Here is a 22,071-nt window from a genome sequence, read left to right as displayed (position 1 = left end):
AAAATGCTCACCATTTTTATTTTGATTTGATGAAAATTCTTTAAAAAAAAAAAAAGCAGTTTTGGGTTGACTTGAAACAATTTTTTTCAGTTCAGTGTTGAACTGCCTGTGAATATTGGCACTGAGTACATGCTTGATAGTGATCAGGAGAGGTGGGTGACAGCCAGCTGATGCAATGCAGGCCACATATCTTTCCTCAGCTGCCAACAGTGAAGATCTGATGCAGTGTAAATATCTGCCCATCATCCTCTCTGCTGCAGCAGCAGCACACTCCTCAAGGTGGGGAGAGGCAAAGTGGACCAATCCAAAGTTCTCCAAGCTATTGCCAAAAGGATCTTTTGCTACCTCCCTCAGCATCTGTAATAGTGGTACTCCTGCTGAAACAATTGCTGTAGTGTTGCCTTCTAGTGGTGATGGTGATTGAATAACCATGGGGGCAGGCTTTAGCTACCATGTCTTCCAGGCTGTTTTTCAACAGGATTATTCTTACCTCCCTGTTCTCTGCTGATAAGAAGGAACCCAGGGTAATTTTGAATTTGTGGTCTAGATACACTAGAGTCTAGATATATCTAGAGTCTAGATATACTCAACTAGAAAATATTACTTAGCTAAATGGAAGCACTTTTCTTCTTGGGGAAATCAGAGACATATTCTCTTAGAGACTACAGGTATTCCTCTCATGTTGGACTATCTCCTATCTTTAAAGACATCAAGTTTGTCCATCATCTCCTTCCGAGTCCACTTGGTGGAGATCAGTGCATATCATCCACTTTCTCAGGGCTACTCAGTCTTCGCACATCCACTGACCAATAGATTCTGGAAAGGCCTAACAAGAACCATATCACCTATTCAAAAGCTTACTTCCCAGTGCGATCTAAAGCTTGTTCCCTCAGTACTCACAAGCCCCTCCCCATTTTGAAACTTTAGCTTATTGCTCCATGTCTCTATTTTTCATTAAGGTCACTTTCATTGTAGCCATCACCTCAGTTATAAAGGTTGGTGAACTTGGAGAAATGATGCCAAATCTTCCGTAAGGATAAGGTTTCTTTGCATCTACACCCAAAATTCACTCCTAAAGTAGTTTAGGATTTTCACCTGAACCAATCAATTTACTGTGTTCTTCCCAAAACCACACACTTCCGCAGAGGAACAAAGACTCCACTTCCTTGATGTTTGGCGGGCCTTCGCTTTTTACCTGCAGAGAACAAAACCAATCAGGAAATACCCAAGACTATTCATTGCTATAGCAGAAAGAGTCAGAGGATATGCCAGCTCCACCCAGAGAATCTCCAAATGGATCTCTGGCTACGTCCTACTCTTCTATCAGCTGTCAAACCTTCTCTCCCATGAGGTAAGAGCTCATTCCACAAGAGCATAAGCAACAACTATGGCATCACCTCAGGAGGTACCCCTCCTGGACATTTGTAAAGTGGCCATGTGGTGCTCCATTCACAGGTTTTCAAGATATTATGGCCTGGTGCAGGACTCTTCTGCTGATGCCTCCTTTGGGACGGCGATACTCTACTCAGCCCTACTGTCTATATCCTCTCACCCACCTGCTACTTAATTACTGCTTGTCAATCACCCCTAGTGAAATACTCAAAGAAGGGGAGCTTACTCATCTGTAACTGGAAGTTCTTTGAGATGTGTGGTCCCTTTTTGTATTCCACTACCTGCCCTCCTTCCCCTCTGTTTCAGATCTTCTCTGATTCGCAGGAGAGAAGGAACTGGGGACGTGATCAGTCCACTCCACCTTTTATCCCCTCAGATGGAGGCATGAAGTGAGCCAGTATGCATGCACAAACCAATGGACAAATTCTCCAGCTCTGGATTCATAGTGTGTATACAGATAGGGACCACATATCTCAAAGAACCTCCAGTTACAGGTAAGTAACCTCCCCATTTCACACCAAGTGTGGAAACTGCAGGCTGATTTCATTGTTATCAATCCCTATAAAGGTTGTTGCTCATGTCCTGTTTGACAGGATGCAGCTGCTATTTCACAGACATCATCCACAACAATCAGATTCCATTGTTGGGTGGTCAGCAATGGATGCTGTCCTTGCCTTCTGGCTAGTGGCTGAGCTGCACTGAGAATTTAACCCCCTGTTTCATCTGACCTATATTACCATCAAAGCAGTTTTTCATATAGTCAACAGATCAGTACATTGGCTTGCAATGAATGGAGGTGGTGTTCCAGATGTTCTGCTTAAATCTCGTGTGCAATATTCACATTGGTACTAGTGTGAGAGTGCACAGTAGTTCATGGCTTTTGTAATGTTTGTACACATCTTCAGGTGTGCAGCAGGGATGCCTTCTTACCCCAGCACTAGTTTGTTGAGCTATTGACTGGATATTAGGGCTTGTCACTTCATGTCAGAATCAAGGTTGGTCAAGAAGTGTTCACTGACCAAGACTACACCGATGCTGCTGCCTTGCTTGTGAAGAAGTCAGAGAATTTCAGCCCTGCCTTCCATGGTCTTCAAGACACCGCCCACATTATCGGTTGAACATCTCATGGCAGAAGACGAAGGTCCAGAACTATGGAGTTAGGCCACCAAAACCCCTGGTGCAGGTGGAGTCGAATACCCTGGAGAGCATGGACAAATTCATCTACCAGGCTACAAGCAGAGTTCAAACAGTCACAGCAAACTGGACGTTCTTCAACAAGTAAGTTTTTCCTCTCCCTGTATGAAGTTGATGGCTTGCTTAAGGATGCAAAAACATCTTTGCACTGAGATGAAGTTCATGATCTATCAGATCTGTCTACTATCCATATTGCTATATGGGTCAGAAACCTGGATCCTCTTACAGGCAGACTTGGAGTGACTAGAGGAATTCTATTTATGCTGTTAGTGCCAAATCCTGAGCTTAAAGTGGATTGACTTTGTTCAAAAAGTCACTATTTCACACAGATCTGGCCTTCCTTCAATCACTTTGTTATAGTCAAAAGGAGCATTGCATTCTGTTCAGCCATGTTGCCAAGATGGACAAAACCACCCCCGCTTACCATGTTCACAATCTCTTCATTGATATGCAGTACACAGCCTCATCTAGCTTGCCTGTGGGGCTTCCCCAGAGATTCCTGGATTCTTAGGATTAAGTCAGATCTGGGAACTTCACTACATGATGCTTGATGTGATGCCATCAACTGTGGTCACTCTGGCTAGTGCAACTGTCCCCAGTAGACTAGGTGTGTTTGAATTGTCTCAATGTGAGACTCGAGCTCAATCTATTTAGCTTGACAAAGAGATGGTTAAAGGGTCATTTGATTACAGTCTATAAATACCTTCATGGGGAGAAAATATTTGATAATATCTCTTCACTCTAGCAGAGAAGGTGTAACACAATCCAATGTCTGGAAGATGAAGGTAGATAAATTCAGACTGGAAATAAGGTGTACATTTTTAACAGTAAGGGTAATAATTATTGGAACAATTTACCAAGAGTGGATTCTCCATCACTGGCAATTTTAAAATCAAGATTTTTCTAAAAGATACGCTCTAGGAATTATTTTGGGTAAGTTCCGTAGCCTATATTTTACAAGAGGTCAGCCTACATAATTACAAGGTCCCCTTCTGATCTTAGAATCTATGAATGAAAGACCACACAGGGCAACATGTGACAGGTGACTGACACACTACACCAGTACCAAGTCAAAATAAAATCAGAAACTCAGAACAAAATTCTAAAGTTGGAATGAAACAAAACAATAAATTGAAAACAAAATACTCTATTTTTATTTTCTTGTATTCCAGTTTTCTTCATAATAACTGAACCATCTCCACAAAACAATTCAATTTTGATGAATCAGCAAATTCTGACCCCAAGAAAGTATTGAAATTTTTTCAACCAATTCTACATATAACAAATATCCAGCATTGGTCCACTTCAACCTAACTTCTAGAATTCAGCTCATCTCTGAATCCTCTCATCCTCGCAACCCTCCACCAATAAGGAGGAATGAGGGTTTGCATTAGGGATACCTCAGTGTGAGAAGCGTTAAAGATCTTTCCTATTTCATCGGCAGCGGCAGCAATCCATAGGATTTACATATGAGTTCTGAAATGACTCAGGAGTCCAATCCTATTTCATATAGGCTAATAGAGTCCAGCAGTTATCTCCTAAGTTTCTTACTCATGTTCACTTCTGGCATTTGGCCCCATTGAGCCTCTCATTGCACTGGACGCTAGCCACAAGTTGCAATGAAATTACAGAAATGAAATTTATAAATTACAACTTTAAAATTCCTGTCATTACTCCCTATTAACCTGAAAATGAGCCTCCAGGATGCTAAGGTAAACAAACAAACAAACCACTACTTGACACCTTGTCAATCTTGCCCTGAGGAAAAACAATTCCCCAAACTGAAAACACAGTTTAAAACTATACCTCCAATAGAGGGCAAGGCAGCAACAGCATCAGGATGTCTGCTGCATTCCCATGAGGGGTTTATATTCAGCAAATGGGTGGAACAATTTGAATTAATCATCTATCCCTCCTGGCCAATGCATAATTTCCATGTACATTCTGGGAGGAGGAAGGCTGTGAAGGAGACAAGCCTGACCCTTCCTTCTATCCTCCACCTCCCAGGACCAAGGCTGCTTTTCCATTAGCCGGTATCATCAAATATCCTCCCCACTGAAACTTGGGATGGAATAGGGCATTTTAATATCATCATTAAATGATATTTTTGTTAGGGAACTTCTACCTCCAATATTGAGAATTTCATCATTATATGTTCTATATTCTCCATGTTTTTACTTAGCTCAACCCCAGCCATACTTATCCTTTCACAGTTTTCTTCTTGGGTTACATTATTTCGTTAATATGTTCAAAGTCTGATAAAAATTGTATGAGAAACGGCTCATTTCTCTACAGCTCAAAGTACTATGTTTCAGTAGGCCATGATGACCTTGGAGCATAAGGAAATAATGCTCTTCTAGTATCAAATTGCTATATATATTCTAATATTTGTCTATAGAGAGAAAGTTTAAATTTATAGTGGATAGCCATCACTTCACAGGGTTGAAAGATCTAATGACTTTGGGCTGTTATGGCCAAATCCGCAGACTGAAAGCATTACTGGACATTGGCCATTTTCCATGAAAGGAGAAACAGTTTTCAGCATAAACTACTAAACTCGTTTATTTTCATTCTTCTTTTCTTTTTTCTAAATGATCTTAATCTTGACCTTCTCCAATTTAGAGGCAGATTTTTTTTCCTTTCTAAGCTGCAGCAGTGGGTGCTGAAAGGTTCTCTATAATGACCCATATTACAGCTCTCATAGCACTTTGGTGACACTGCACCAATCATGCAGGGGAAGTATGAACCTGACCCAAAACCCATTAAAGTCAATGGGAGCCTTCTATTGTTTTCATTAGGCTTTGAATTAATCTGTAAATGAGCTATGAACTCAAGAACCACTGCCAAGGAAAGACAAAAGAATTGGAAGGGGCAGGTGAGTTATGGGAAGAAAGATGGTGGCATATTTTATTTATTTTTTTAAAGAGAGAGCTAGAAGGATGAATAGGCAGTCATTCCTGGAGGGATGGTTCTGTAGAAAAGAGATGGGTTCACAAATGGAAAAACAGAATCAACTGACTAAGACATGGGTATGTGAAACTTATTAGAATAATAATATTCTGTGTAAATCCCTATACATGGTGACACTAACAATTGAGCTAAATTCTGCCTTTGAGTTTATTTAAGGAGAGCAGATTTTAGTTGCTTTCTCACTTAGTTACCAGATAGTCTCTCAATATGTGTCAATATACAACTTGTGTCTGGAGGCCAACTGGGTCCTGAGGTTCTGTTCCTAAATTTTCCATGAAGTGCGTGTGATTTGGTATATAACCTGATGGTAACAATATTAATTTAGGTCTGTTCCTATTTAAAACAAATATAGAGTTTGGAAATTCACATTTTATGCTCATACAAAGAGAGTAAATGGTTTTATAACAAAATATTTGGAATTTACAGCTCAACTAAAATAGGGAAACATTTATTTGTTAAAGAGAACAGGATCATTAGTCTCATGATGTTTTGACTGATAGGAATTCATATAAAACAGGAAAGAAAAGAAGCAGTAGTAGTTAATCATTTCCATTATTGGCATATTCAAACTTTTTTTTCCTCAAGTATGAGAGCAAGTGTCTTTTATTACACTCACAGTCTCATGATTACATCATGAGCTGTAAACTCCATCTCTTCCAGGAACTGTGACAATAACTGGTGAATGGGGAATTCATGAGTTGACTGTACTGCATATCACATTTGTTATATTCTAAAAAGTACTCCTGATGTGGTCAATGGTTTATGGGTAGACAGAATGTGACAATGTTTCTGACTCTCCACCATGCTACAGTAAGGGCCAAATTGTGCCCTGATTTATAATCCATTCAATCTCTTTGACTTTAATGAGGTTTTACCAGGTGTAAGTCAGGGCAGAATTTGACCATGAGAGTTAAACAATCAGTCATATTCCTGGCAAAATCTATTTACTAAATAATGTTCAAAATATTCTTATTCATTGCAGAACCTGTGAAGTTTTCCTTTTAAAATCTTCAACTCTTGAAGCCTCTGATCCTGCCAGCCCCATAAACTGCCTATTGCCATGCTTTCACCCCTCACTTATCCCTAACTGGCTTCTCATAATATCAGTGTCAGTATAACTCTTCATATAAGCTTTTGTTTATTAGCTAAGATGCTGCCAATTTCTGTTGCAATGTGCAACATTGTGCTGTTAGTGAGAGCAGCAGGGTGAATTTGAACAAACAGCCAACACTCAATAGTGCTGACTAGCATAGTGACAGCTGTAGAAGCCGTATGTATTTTTTATTCTTGTCTCTTAAAGACAATTTTTGACACTTTTAGAAAGGTGATGGGGTGAAGGACTGGTGCATAAGTATGTGTGTCAGAGATACCTGACAGAGGAAAGTTGATAGTACTATGTAAAGAAAGTAGTTTCCAAATTACTGTAGGAGTGTATCAAGATGATGTGAAATAAAAATGAGTTTCCACCTAATATTTGATTGTGCATGATGTGTGGTATACCCATTTCAAGATGCCACTACACAATGCAACAGCTTATGTAACAAATATATTTTGAAAAAAATAGAGACCTATTTGTTATGCTATCCATAGAGTAACCTTATTTAGAAAACTCACCCAATTACATAGATCAAGAAATAAGTCAACAATATATGTCCAATATTTATGCACTACAGCTGTTCACTGTAGTGTTTTATTTCCGTTGCTAACAATCAGCCAGTATATGTGGTAGTGTTTTTCTATTGGATCACCGGACTCTACCACTGAAATGTAGAAATGCCCTAAATATATAAAATAAAGATAAGTTCAGTTATATAACCTAGACTTTTGTCAGGTAAAATATGGTTTGTTTTCCCTGACAGAGGCCTGCTGTAGTAGAGAAGACAGAGCTATTTCAAATACCAATGTTCACACTAGCTATGTCTACACTTACGGTGGCATGTAGAGTACAGATACCTAGCATAGGTATAAATAGCAGTGTAGATGGTGTGGCACTGCTAAGTGAGTAGAGTAAAGAAATGCCAGAATCTTAGGGTATAAACCCTACGTGACTCTTTACTTACCCAAGCAGTGCCTTCCACGTCTACACTGCTATTTTTAGCAGTGTGGTATCCTGCTGCTTTCCTGCCTCTGGAGCCTTTCCTTGACATGGGGGAAGGCTCCAGCAACGGGGAAAGGCTCTGTCTGTGAGGAGGCAGCAGGGAAAGGCTCTGGCAGTACCTTTCACTGCCACATGTAGTTGCATACCACAGTGTGGACACAACCTGCTTTTCACTATGGTGTATCACTACATGTACTATACACACCACTGCCAGTGTAGACCAGGCCTAGGAATTGTATCTCTTTAGTTTCTCTTTAATATTCTCCATTAGCAATTTAAGACATGCTACAGTGAATGGAGCAAATGGAACAGTTACTTTGTGTCTAGATATCTGTCCTCAATATACCTCATATCTGTCCACTGTTTGCTTCTCCTAGGTAAAGGTGGTAGTAGACTATCCATTTAGTTGGATAGTAACTGTCCATAATGCTTTTCAGCATTTCAACTTTAAAATATAAACCAAAAAGATTCCTCTTTTTTAAGAGCACTGCATTAGTTAAGGGATATATATATATACACACACCCCGGAAAGAAAAAAAACATTTTCAAAATAGGTATACAGAAATCCATTTTCAATTTGAATTTCTCATATGAACTGCAGATGTTGAAGCACTCAATAAATCTTCTGGCTATCAAGAAAAAGAAGGACCCAATTCAGCCACTTGCCACTTTTCATGTAGTACGAGGCATAGTAATTATGTAGGTGGGTTATGATGGTCTATAGGCAAGTGTACTGACTATTAACAGCTAAAGATTTGTGAAGTTTCCCTTTCAGATAAATGTCATATAAGCTATAATATGTAGCTATACTTTATAGGCAGCCTGCTTCTACCAAGGCTAAGTCAAGTGTTTATTTTACATTCTTTAATGATCTACTGTATGCATTTGCCAAGCCAGAATCTGCTGAGGCTTTAGTTCCTTTTGCTAAATCAGCTAATATGAGAGGGTGCAAGAGAAGAATCTGATGAAGAAAGAATTAACTTAAACTCAGTTTTCCCCTCCCCTTGCACAGGGATTCAATGTGCACTGGTGTTACAGACATAATTTGTCTTTTTGGGAGAAATGAAAGTATCTGTGAAGGCATGGATCCATAGTTGGGGCTTTAGAATTGTTTAGCTGTTAGACGCAGGCTATCTTAAGGACCTAGCTGGAGATCAGTCTGGGTGGGGCTAAGTCTGCAAAGATGTTATGTCCCTTTAGAATTTGATGAGGAGGATGCGAAGGAGAAGGAAGATTATGATGTTACATTTTAACTTTGTACACTTATTGGTGGTTGTTATTATGGGAGCATCTAAAGGACCAAATCCAAGATCAATACAATGCACATAGTAGGAGATAGTCCCTGCCCTGAAGAGCTTACAGTATAAATATACAAGATCGTGAGACAAGGAAATGTAACTATTCTTACCCCCACTTTACAGAGGGAAATGAAGCACAGATGGATTAAATGACTTGTTCATAAGCACCCAAAACGTTTGTGGCAGAGCCAGCAATCTGAACCCAGTTATCTTGGGTTCTAGTCCAGTGCCTTAATACTATTTCAAGGAAGTACCTGTGTTTGTTTTTGCCGAGTAATACCACTAGCTTGCAGCTACAGATCACAGTGGAAAAGGCACTCCACTGCCTGTCTTCATCTACATTAGGACAACATGATCTGGTATACCTTTTGCACAGTTGTCAGTGGCTTCAAAAGGTGCTAGGCAGTGGAGACTTATACCCAGGATGTGAGGCATTAGAATGATAATAGAGGGACAGTCTCAAAACTATGTCTGTGCCAGTTTTGAGTCTACTTTTTTAAGATGCTGGACTTTCGTGCATTTTTCTTGGTTATCTTAGGAGGGAGAATTCTTAAAGAACTGTCATGGCAGAAAATGGGTATTTGCCATTCCCTTGGGTTTGTGTGAAAGGCCACCTAAATTTTCCCCCTGAGGAGAAGGTGAGAGAAAGAAGAAACCACATGTGACAGTTGTTAGTCATGTCATTAATGCACTATTGGAATATAGTGAGATATTACAGTAATGAGGACAATATAAGAACCTACATAGAATAGAATTGAATCTAAAATATAGGCAGTGTATTTTCCATTAACTTTCAGGGGGACAGATTGTCATGCACTGTGGAAGGAGGAAAGCTTGTTTTTTATTTTTAAAGTGATATTTCTATGAAAAGAAACAGTCCAAATGAAACCCAGTTAATTCTTCTCTATTGTAAATTTTAGACTGCAAATTGATTTGGCTGAAAAATCACTAATAGAAACCCCTTTCATTTATCAGTTTTCTAGTGAGTGTAACATTCATTTTAAAATGTAATTTGATTAGTAGATTACAGGTTACTCTGTGTGTGTGGGGGGGGGGGGGCGTTGTGAGAAAGAGAGAAATACAGTATTCAGTGAAAAGCTGACAGATTGTTTCTCTATTTATATGAGGTGTTGAAACTAATATGAACTTGACAAGCAGAGAAGATCCTACCACATCAGAAATTGGATCAGAAACCCAAGATAAAAATGCAAACAACCATGGAACTCAATTGTCTAATCCACTGTCCAGTTCTGTAACTGCTGAAAATGGAAATTCAGTCTCAAACGGTAAGCAGTTTTTAATCCAAAAGTCATTCTAACATAAAATTGCTGAAGTGGTTTTTGGAATGAGCTTTTTAAGATATAGTCAAACTTTAGAATGTTTTAAGTTGCAAAATATCAATCAAAATCTGGCTTAACTTTGTATTTATGCATTGGTAAGCCTCTCGCCAATAACAACTGAATGTGAATGACATGGAATTGCCTTTGTTGAGGAATTTGTAGTTAGCTCACTATCTTGCATAAGTGGCCAGGGCAACTGAGAATTGAGATTTCTGATCTTCTAATTATTGTAAACTGGATTGAAAATGGAAAACATACTCTTCTCTTGGTACAGATTTTCCTGCTAATGAAAGCTGGCTAACTTGTGGTTGCAAGCAGCACTGAAGAAACAATACAGATTTACAAGTGACTGGGCAGTTGACAGACGGGTCCTGCAAGGCACTAATTGCCTCAACTACTAATGATTTTAATTTATTTAGGACTTGTCTACACACAAAAGTTTTACCTGATAGTTAAATCAGTACAACGCCCCTAGAGTGGACACAGTTATATCAGCATAAAGGTGCTGTTACCAGTATAGCCCATTCCCATATGGAAAGGGGAACATATTATACCACTGTAAGGCACCTCTATGCAGGTATAATTGTATGCACACTCGAAGTTCTACCAGTATAACTATTTCAGTAAAAAATTACACCCTTAACCAATATAGTTATACATGTACAAAATTATGTGTAGAGTGAGCCTTAGATTCTTATCTATCTAGGGTTTTAATAGTATTTGCTAATAGCCTAAGGGGATTGTGGAGCTCAGTGTTTTGCAGGATTGAGCCCTTAATCCCTAGATCTTTTAAATGGGCTTTTAATTTTGAGAGACTTACTATTGTCAGTTAAGAAATGAAGTTGCATTTTATATATTAAATTTACATGTATAAATAGTTTATAAAGGGTTAATAAATGATTAAGGGTTGTTTGACTAAATGGTTAATCAATTGCTACAGAATCTAACAGGTCAACAGTTTGCTTATAACCATTTATAATTTCAATTGATGAGTTATAACCATCAATAATCCATACTACTCACGTTGGTAACATACTTATAAGATCTATTAATAATTTATCAACCGTTAAAAATTATTAATAAATAGAACCTTAATATAAAGTGTGACCAGAAAGATGTCATGAGTAGAGCTAATTGGAAATTTTCCAACAAAACGTTTTTTCATTAAAAAATACCAATTTGCTGAAACCAAAAATTTTTGCAGAGACTTATCAGTTTTGACAAATTGTTCATCAGGAGATGATGGTTTACGACACTTATCTGGGGGACCCTGATTTAAGTTTCTGCTTTGAATCAGTATTGAGTGACTAAGTTATTGGCTATTCTAAGGTGGGATGGATGGGTGTCTCTGTTTTTTCATGCAAAAATATTGAAAAGTTTCAGTTTGGTTCTATACTGGAATGAAATAAAATTCCAAAACCTCAGAATTTTTCACAAAACAGAATTCTTGCTTTCCAGCCACCCCAGTAATGATTACATCAGTTAACAAACTGAAAATCTCTGGAACTCTTTGGAAGAATGATTAAAGGAATCCATGTTTCCAAAGATGTTCTATTAAAAAAAAAGTAGAAAAGTCCTTCGGTTTTGTCAGTTTAGTTTCCTAAATGTTTTAAAGTCTGTCTTTTCTTAGATATCTTTAGAGAATGATGACATTTGAGAACATGATCCCATTTAAAAGTATGGACTTACTCTTTTATTTTACTGCTCATCATACTCTGCTAACTTTGTGGAATGTGAGGCATGAAATGCACTATTAAATATACGATATTTAGATTATAAAAGTACCAAGTACTGAGATGTACCACCAGTCTGATTTCCATAGTTAAAAGTAGAAACCCAGATTAATACATTACTCATTTAAGCCAATACAGAAGCAATTTCTTAAGTAAAATCTTGTCCTTTGCTGTCATGAAGAGTGAAGTGACTGTACCACTCCTCTGAAGCATGTAGTATAATAAAAGAAATTTAAAGTTATTATACTGGAAAGAACAATCATTTTGACCAAGACTTTAATCTTACTTATGAAGGAATCTATTAATTCTTTAGAAAGCCATTAATAAGCAGCTAAAAAGTTGGCTGGCACAACCTCCTGACAGATGAATACTCTGTCACATTCAGAAGCTAAGTTTAATTAGTATGGAATTTTAATGGAAGTTTTTCATTTTATATATTGTAATCCTCTTCCTCCTTAGTTTGTCTTCCTTCAGTATTTGCAATAACAACCTGGAGCAGCAGAGTACCACAGATCATTTCCTAAAACACAAACCCTCCAGACCTAGCATTGTTCTCCATTCTTAGGAAGAACCACATAAGTGTTTCTCAACACACACAATAAGTAGAAATTCCATCTAGCCTTTATAGCCTACAGCTGAAAGATACCAGGTCCTAACAATAAAAAAGCGGAGTTGATGGAAGAAAGCACTCAGGTACTGAAGAGTGGTCTAATATATTCAGGATCTTGATAGACTCTAGCCTGATATAAGTGTATGTAAATTTACTATTCGTCCCTTGCAAATATTAATTAAAATGTGGTAGAAGAAAGCAGGGAATAACAAATTAAGAAAAATGATTCACTATAACCACTATGAAATAAACTGACTATGCTGGATGGGACATATAGGTCTTTTTGTGACCTCTTGAGACAAATCCCCAAACTGTGTTGCAGCCTGCCCCACCAGTGACCCTAGGAGGAGACCCCTGTGAGGGCTTGTCTTCGCTTCAGAGCTAATTTGAGTTATAACATGAGTGTCACCCCTATCTCAAGTCCCATCCATATCAAACCCATTAACGTGAGTGAAGTGGTGCTGTTCAGTCAGGTTGGCTGGCTCATCAGGCGGTGTAGGGCAGGTTAGCATACAAATTTGCATAATTAACCAGCTGCTGACACAAACACTCTGTGCTACTACCACAGGCAGCTTGAGAGTTATTTTGTAGTGTGGCCACTCTTGAGCTAGGCTAGTTTGAGAGCAGTTAACTCTCTATAACATATTTAACTCTATAACATTAAGTAGATAACTCAAGTTAACTCTGCAGTGAAGACATAGCCTGAGCTAAACAATAGGCTGGTGTTTCCAGTACTAATTTCCAACCAGAATTCAGAGGCAGCTCCAGAGGTTGCCTATTTAGGCATGATCTTCACTTAAGGTTTTGGCAACACAGCTGTGTGATTAGGAGTGTGAAAAAACCATATCCCCAACTGACATAACTATGCTAGCAAAAGCCCTACTGTAAACTCAGTTATATCCCCAAAAATTCTTTGGACAGCATAACTTATTTTGTTTGGGGAACAAGCTATAGCAGCAAAAGGACTCTTTTGCCATTTTAAGCTGCATCTCTACTAGGAGGGTTACTGGTATTGTTATATCAGAAAACCCTTTCCACTGTAGTTAAGATCTTAGAATCCATGCCGTATGTCAGGGAGTCTCAACTTTTTTTTGAATCACATTCTCCCCTAACCTTTTTTTTTTTTTTAATTTAGAATCCCCACCCTCAAATGGGACTTCCCAGTGTAATCTAGATGAACAGGGGCCATTAGTACATTGATTCCAATAGAGAGGATTCTACTTTAAATAAATCAGTCCTTTGATCCAGCTGTCTAACTGAGAATATGCTAGGAAATCTTTTCTAAGCACATACCTTAATATCCACAAAATTTTCAGAGCAGTATTTCTCAATTTTGTCATTGAAGAGTGCTAATGGGCATTTAACAGTGCATACCAGGTCACAACACGACTCACTGAAATGTGTCCCAACCACCCCTCCATCAAGAAGGAGGGGTGGCCAGACCAAATGTGAATGAGTGGTGGTGTACCTCGTGAGTGAACAAGAAGGCTCACTGCACTCCCCTAGAAAGCTTGAGGTGCCCCCTTTTTGCCCCCAGTTGAGAAACACTGCCATAGAACAAGGCTGTGTTTCCCTGAGAGTTCAGAGAGAAAAGACAGTTGTGCTCACCAGAAAACTAGGACAAGGAAGTCTCAGGAAATACAGGAGCCAACCTGAATAGGTTATTCTTCTGGGTTTCATGTTTTTTAATTTACTGCCTGTCAAAGTGTTTGGCAGGAAACAAAGCTGGAAGCTTTTGTCAAGGCAGTGTTAATTTGGGTTAAACCAGAAGCTCCTCAATAAAAAACAACCCAGAAAGTGTGATTTGTGCTCAGACTTGAGCCTCTGGTTTGAGCAACTTTTGTTCTAAAGGTTCTGCATATGGCCCTACTAAATTGATGTTTCCAACTGTGTGCAGGATTAAGCAAAGGGTTTATTCAGCGCACAGCTGTGGTGTCCTAATATTTACCCAAGTGTATGTAAAGGAAACCTTTCAGAATGTAATCTACAGCTCCATTTATCTTTCCAAACTCCACCGGCTCTCTGCTTTCTGTGTCCATGCTGACGTACGTCTTTGAACTTCAGTGTACATGGAAACTGTACTTATTTGATAAGACATCTTATCTAAGTACCCTACACAGAAATAAACATGAATCACTGATGCCCTGGGCTTAGATCAAGGCTATCCTTTAACAGTATCCTAACATGTAAGGATATGTTACAGTATCCTTTTCAAAAAGCCATTAGTGACTAAGAAAATATTTTTAGTTCATTTTTATGATGTTCTTGAATCACACCAGTACTACACATTAGTTCTTACAGTGCCACTTAAAATAGCATTATACATTAAAATAATGTGGATGATTCTTTAATCACATGCACTGAAATAAATCAGGAATAACTCCCTTTAAATCACTGAAGAGGCATCAGTATAGAACTGGTGTGAGATCAGTATAGAGTGTAGAAAATTAGTTTTTTGGGTTTTTTTTTTTTTAATTCTGATAATTTATCAATTACCTCTGCTTCACAAAAATTGATATCCACATACAAAATAGTTGTTTTTCATCTGTTAAAAAAATCACCTCTGATGATTGGGCAAGTAGGAGTTTGCAAGACTGAACTGTTCCCACATGAATTACACAAGCAAAACTTTCCATGCATTACAAATTCACATTTCAGTTTATGCTTCATTATGTTTTGGACCTCTGATTTTTTCTGTAAAGATTTCATGCATTTTATATACAATATATAAACATTTGCAAAGAGTGCAGTGCACTAAGATAATTTAGAGCTTGATTCTGAAGGAAAGGATTTCTTATGGTGAAGATACTGGATTTGGATTCAGGAGATCAAGGTACAATGCCCAGCTCCTCCATAGACTTCCTACATGATCTTGGGAAATTCATTTAGAGCCAGGTCTTGGCCCTTTGCTCTGTCCCCTTTCACTGTTCCAGTGGCACAAAGGGGATGGAAAATGTGTTCTAAAAGGGAACCAGGGATTCCTCTGACATAAGAAGAATCTCTGGCTGGTATACAGGCAGCATAATCTATATTGTAAGGTCTTCCAGCATCTTTGTTCTCTCTGTTAACTGGCACATACACCTAAAGTACTGTTTGTAGCTGATAAGTAATGACAATAATCTCTCTCTTGGAAAATTTCAGTAAGCCTGGGCGTAGTAATATGTCATCACATTTATGTCTTTTATACTCATTTAGTTAAAAAAGTGTCAAGTGTTTTCAATCTCTGTCTGAAAATCAGGCACTATATAAATGTCAGATTATAAATTAGTATTATTCTGCTTTAGGTTTACCAGAGGAAAATGAATATTCAAGATTGTCAGCCAACACTACAGCGAGCTCATCAAATCAAAGGCACAGAGAGAGCCACACTAGTCAGGTAAATATTTTACGGATGGTCTAATATAAACTGCTGAAATGAATGAAAATGCTCTCAAATACTGCATATTGAAAGCATTCCCTATTCACATGTTTTTGTTGGCTTTGAAGAATACAGATTTCCCTTACATTATTCTATTTATACTAAGGCAAAGACAATTATGAGTGTACTTTTCAAGATTTCTCATTGGGGAGATGATTTTTCTGGAGATTTTTAATGCCACAATTCAAAGTTTATAGCACTTTAAATTGCTGGTTTGTAAGGGCATAATCTTCAGGAAGGTAATCTGACTCAGCAACCTGGGGGAAAGAGGACACTGATCTCTCCCAAGATATTCACCATTGCACCAGAAAAACCTGAATAATAATCAGCCTCATAGGAAGAAATGAATAATTATATAGTCTCATCATGCACAAGTATTGAAGTCGCTGAAAATATCATTAGGTACAAAGGGAGTATAAATGTTGCACCTTAGTTACTTTGAAATTTGTGTTTAATTAATGGCACTTAATATAAAGTATTACCAACATAAAATTAACTCTGAAATACATTAAGTAAAACAAAGGTGGGGGGAATGGAGAACTCGGAGTAATATATTTTCTTCAGTATTTTCTTCAGTATTTTATACATTACCTGAAACATTTTGCATTCTAATTATTGAATTCTGTTCAGGCAGTAGGCCTTCAAGTCATTATTTTTTACCTCACTTAATAAATAGAATTAGTATTTTCAATTTGTAATCCTCATATGTTTCATCCTGTCTTTAAAAAAAATAGAATTGTGATCCATGTTTTATTTGCAACGGTAAAAATCTTGCTGTAATTGCCAAATGAAGTCCAAGGGGAAAATACGTTAGAGCTGAGAGGAATTTCCTCATTAGTCAGATCTGATTAGACAGTGATGCAATTTTCAAAATATTTTACTACTAGAAGTAAGAGATATGCTTTGTCTAAATGTATAAGATTTTTGTTAGTCATTTGTTTTTTATTTTTGGCAATCCAAAACAACTGAAGTGAAATCCTGGCCCTATAGTCAATGGGAGTTTTGTCATGGAGTTCAAAGGATCCAGGATTTTACACTTAGTATCACAGTCAGTCTTAATCTAACATTGAAAAACAACAGGTTGTACCAGGCCCTTCACAGGCATGCAAGCAGGAGAGGCCCAAAGATCCTCATTCTTTTCCATCCCCCTGGGCAAAGGCTAGGCACAATCACAGTATTTTTTCTCAGAGTGCAAAAACTATGGCAGGCTGGTACTCAAAAGCAACATAAGCCTTTCAAAATGTGTTGCTTAGGCTTGTCCTCCCCTGCCCTGATTACCAGAGTTGCTCTCATGCAGGCCACCACATACCTTGGACCTTGTAATAAGGTGGTGTAGTAGCCGCAATCTCCAGAGCTTCACAGTTCATTGTCGTTGCCCGAGGGACAAAGCCACAGATCCTCAAAGGTATTTAGGCACCTAACTCTCATTAATTTCAATGGGATTTAGGTACTTTACAGATACCTTTGCAGATCTGGGCTAAAGATCACAATATGTCTCCACATTGCCTACAGCAGAAGTCTGTGCCTTAAAGACATAATCAAATCCAAAAAGAAGAAAAGAGATAACTGAAATCAGTGTTGTCATCTTTAAAAAAAATCAGAAGAAAATTTTCTTCTTACAGCAGAATATCTCAGAAATCATATACACTGATTTGTCAACAGGAAGCAAATTCTTGATCGGTTATTTCAAATTCTACTTATCTCTTGTTCATTCCTGGATAGGCATTCCTGAAGATTTATGTAAGATAAATTCACAAGGATATATACTTGTAATGAACACAACTATAATTTATAGAGCAGTGTTTACCCCTGCACACTTTATTTATTCATGTAACAGAACTGAAATCACTGAATATCAGTTGTTACAAAAAGAGAGTAAATGTTGCACTTTAGTCACTTGGAAATTATTGTTTCATTTATGCTATTTAATATAAAGTGATTAAGTGATATAAATTAATGTTGTTTAAGTGCACTTCCTGTAAACATAAACTCTAAAAATTAAGGAACTTGTCAGTTAAAACAATGTTTACATTCACACCAATCACAGTTCAAATGCCACCCAAATATCATAAACTTGAACACACTCAAAGAAGTCTTGTCTCCAAAATAAATTCCATTTCATGTTCTCAAAACACATACCTACAGGTACAATCTTAAATACGACTTCAGTAAGATGAAGCTATCATAGAAAGTGGGCTTGCATTTTATGCTTTTCAAATACAATCTGCTCTAAAGAACGCATGTGTCCCAAAATGTTGCTACAGTTTTGCTACCAAGAAAAGAACTCCTGAAAGAAATCTCTGTTCATTTTTCTCATCAGACAGATGTGAAAATTCACATAGTGAAAAGCATGCCTCACTATATGTGTGCTATGAAATGTATTTAAAAATGATTTGTTTTAATTACAGTTGGCATTTCTTAGTGTACTGCTGGTGACACCAGCAATATGAGAGCTTAGTGTAAGTCATTTTACCATGCTTCATTTCATTAGCCTCACTTTATCACTTAACAGCAATTTTTTTATAAACATGTAATCAGACAAAGATTGTTGCACAGATCTGTAAATATCCTAATTGCTTTATAGGAAGAGGCATACATGAGGCTGATGTTCTGTCATTTCAGCTAAAGGAAACTGGTTCATTAGCCTATGGGTCTTTTTATGTTTATCCTTTTTTTTATATCTTACTGAGAATTCCTTACTGAGGTGAGAATAGTTAATTTCACTTATGTCACACAATCTTATGACTGATATATCACAAATGAAGTTAACATAATGTGATTCATGGTACCATAATCCTGTCACATCACATTATGCATCACTGCATGTTATATTCTACACTGTATGAAACAAAAACACACATACACACACTTTAAGGAGAAAATTTCATGTTCATTTACAGGAGCATAACATGTATAGCACCAGTCGCGTTAGTTTTAAAATGACTTTTTCATGTAATTCAAAATGAGCACCAAATATCCCATAGAATTAAAATCAGTTACTCAGCTGATTATCTCTAGATCTGGTTGACAATTTTTGACAAAAAAGTATTTGCATTGAAAAATAGGGTTTTGATAAATGGATTTCATTTTCATCCAAATATTTTGGATTTTGTCAAAGTTTTAAAATGAAAATTTTTGACAAACCATTCTCATTTCAGAATTGTGAGAAACACCCTACACTCTCTCACTGGAAAAGAGAGAGGAAATTAAAAAAAAAAAGAGAGAGAGAGAGAGAGAGAGAGACGGGGAGAGGGGGGGAAAGGGGAGAGACTGGAATTTTTCCCACCAAAAGAAAAGGAATTTCAAAGTGAAATTTTGTTTCAAAACTTTTTATCAAAAAATGAAAGAATTTGCTTCAAAAGAAATGAAAAATCTTTCTTTTAAAAAAACCTCACAAAACATACTTATCTTTTTTCAACCAGCACTAATTAACTCTGCTCCCCTTTTACAGTTCTGTGACTGTATGGTCATAAGTTTCCAAGTTCAATAGAATATATACATAGCAAGTGATGCCGGATATAAACACGTGACTTGTGACTTTTTACTGGATGTGGTGCTGTAACATCCTAAACATGTGTTTGAGAGTTGAATGGTAGGCTGATTTGGTTGTCATAGATTTCAGGATCAGTGGTCTCAAGCAGAGGGCAGTAACAGACTGGTGAGGTGTTCAACATGGGTGAATCTACTCAGATATTCTATCTTTAAAAAACATGTGTTAATGCACACCCCTGTGGATTCTTCCCTAAGTGGAGATTCCAGATTCCATGTATTTTAGCTTTTATGTGATAAAAAACCTCTCCAGCCCATTCTGTTTCAAAGACAACCTTCAAAATGTAAACTAAAGCTGTACAGTAAATCCTGAAAGAAATGATTTTTCCCTTATATCCAAGTCTGCCATTCCAACAAAAGTTTTCTTTTGCTCAAGCTCTTCAGAAGGCAGGATCAGATCTGTCAGTCAGAGAAGGGAGATTTGTCTCTCCCTTCTGGCTAAAACCCTAATTTCCTTCTGTGAAAAACCCTAATTTGTTCTACCTCTTGACAGCTACAATATGCATTCTCCAGACTCTCCGCTGTTCTGAGCTACAGAGCATTGGCATTTCGTCCTTTCTCAGATTTAACTCAAAATTTCTTTATCTTAACCTGTTCTTTTTAACGAATTCTTAGTAGATATTTTGAGCCTTTCAGTGGTGCTTGGCTCCACATATACTCTTAAGCCCCTGGAAAAGGGGGACAGAGAAGCCCTCCAAAATGGGAGAGAAAGCCAGTAGATGCCTCCTCTGCTCAGTTCCTTACCACCTTGTTTAGATGGGAAATTATGCTGCCTCTGCTATAATTAGGGTGACCATATTTCCCAAAGGGAAAATGAGACACTGAGAGGGGCTGGCCTAAGCCCCCCTTCCCCACCCTGCACGGCTGGTCCGAGCTGCTCGTCTAAGCCCCCCTTCCGCACAGGACCGAGCTATTCACCCAAGCCCTGCTCCCTCCTCCCCACAAGGGGCTGGAATTGCTTCTCACCCAAGTACTGCCTACCCTGCCCCAAGCATCATTGCTCATTTGAGCCCTTCCTGTCCCCCATGTGGGGCTAGGGCTGGCATTGGTGTTGTTGCTTGCTGAACCCTAGCTGTCCACCACCCACTTTTTTTTTTTTTTTTTTAACAAAAGTGGGCATTTTTGTCCTGTTTTCTTTTGCCTCTTGATCAAGTTGGTAAGAGCAAATGGAACAAATGCCCACTTTTGCCAAACAAGTCGGGACGGCCAGGACAGGGCTTAAAAAAGAGACTGTCCCCGCCAAAACGGGACGTATGGTTACCTTAGCTATGACATAGTTTAGGGGACCAACCCTGCACAGAGTAGCAGCATGATCAGGGGAGTGCAAAGATGAGCTTTATGCATTCTTTTCAGCTTAGTCACACTCCAGAACTGGTCCTAAAGCATAATTATTTAAATTTTAACATTGTTAAGCATAGGTAATTTAAGAAACAAACACTCAAAGTGGAAAAGCTTCAACAGGACAGTTCCCCCCTAGAAGATGTGGGGGACCCATGTTGGCTGGGGTTTCAGATATAAGGAATCCACCACTACCACCTCCTCCAGGAATGGTGCCTAAGTTGTCTGTGTGAATCTAGCTCGAAAAAACAAAACATTAAGTTTTGATAATGTCAAAATGTTTCATTTCAACATCTCTGAATTTTTTTTCATTTCATGCAAAACAATTAGCCAAAATCGACATGAATTCACAAAATGTTTCTGTCAACCTGGATCTGTATTTTTTAGCAGAAAAAAGAGTTTCACGGGAAGTTTTGCCAAGTAATACCAGCCACCCCACATTAAAGTGAAGGTGGCCTTGCCTTCCTGATTTTTTTCCCCCCTATACAATTGTGAGATTGTTTGTCTGTATTTTTCCATACAATTGTTATTACCATTTTCTACCTGGGTCTGTGGTTTGGGAGATGAAGAGAGAGAGAGAGAGGTTGGATAAAAGATTCCATATCCTTATCTGGGCTACAAAAAGGAGCATGGGCAATCTTTAAAGGGGATGAGGGGGACAACTTGGAGATAAAGAACTGATGGAAAGTGATGGGCAGGGTAAAGGCAATGGGGAAATAATTGTGGGGATAAGATGGGAACCAAACAAAAAATGATTCAAACAAGGGGGCTTGGAGCAAGGACAAAAAGACTGAGAAGGAAGGAAGAGGAGAGAGATGTGGGGATATGGATAAGAAGGTTAAGAAAGAAAAAAAGGGGGAAGAGAAAAAGCAAGAATAAAGAAAAGAGAGCAGGGGGAGAAAACAAAGGGGAGATGAAAATGACAGAAAAGGGAAAAGATATAGGGAAAAAAGAGAAAGTGAAGGAGACTGAAGGACAGAGAGAGACAAAGAACTGGATCCAGCAACATATTTCACACAACTCCGAGGTGAGTAAATTATTTTATTTATTCATGCCTTTGTATTTTTGATATATCTCCCTGGAGGACAAATGGCAGTTGAAAGAATTTTATAATGTACCTAATATGCAGAT

At 38.0% G+C, this 22,071-nt stretch overlaps 1 protein-coding gene across 1 annotated transcript in view; it reads left to right on the top strand.

Annotated features, from left to right (window-relative positions):
* MYO16 (myosin XVI) overlaps nucleotides 1-22,071 on the top strand; it is a gene marked incomplete at its 5' end in the record, with an annotated part of 177,772 nt that overhangs the window by 135,541 nt on the left and 20,160 nt on the right. The window contains 2 exons of the mRNA XM_067563549.1: nucleotides 10,080-10,238; nucleotides 15,920-16,011. Coding sequence (XP_067419650.1) covers nucleotides 10,080-10,238; nucleotides 15,920-16,011 — 251 coding nt within the window. The remainder of the gene's footprint in view (nucleotides 1-10,079; nucleotides 10,239-15,919; nucleotides 16,012-22,071) is intronic.

The sequence above is a fragment of the Emydura macquarii genome, unplaced genomic scaffold, assembly GCF_026122565.2.
Source record: "Emydura macquarii macquarii isolate MOO-44397 ecotype Brisbane River unplaced genomic scaffold, CSIRO-AGI_Emac_v2 contig_2531, whole genome shotgun sequence".
Lineage (NCBI taxonomy): Eukaryota > Metazoa > Chordata > Testudines > Chelidae > Emydura > Emydura macquarii.
The sequence above is the reverse complement of the archived record's forward strand: the minus strand, read 5'-3'. Positions and strand labels throughout refer to the sequence as shown.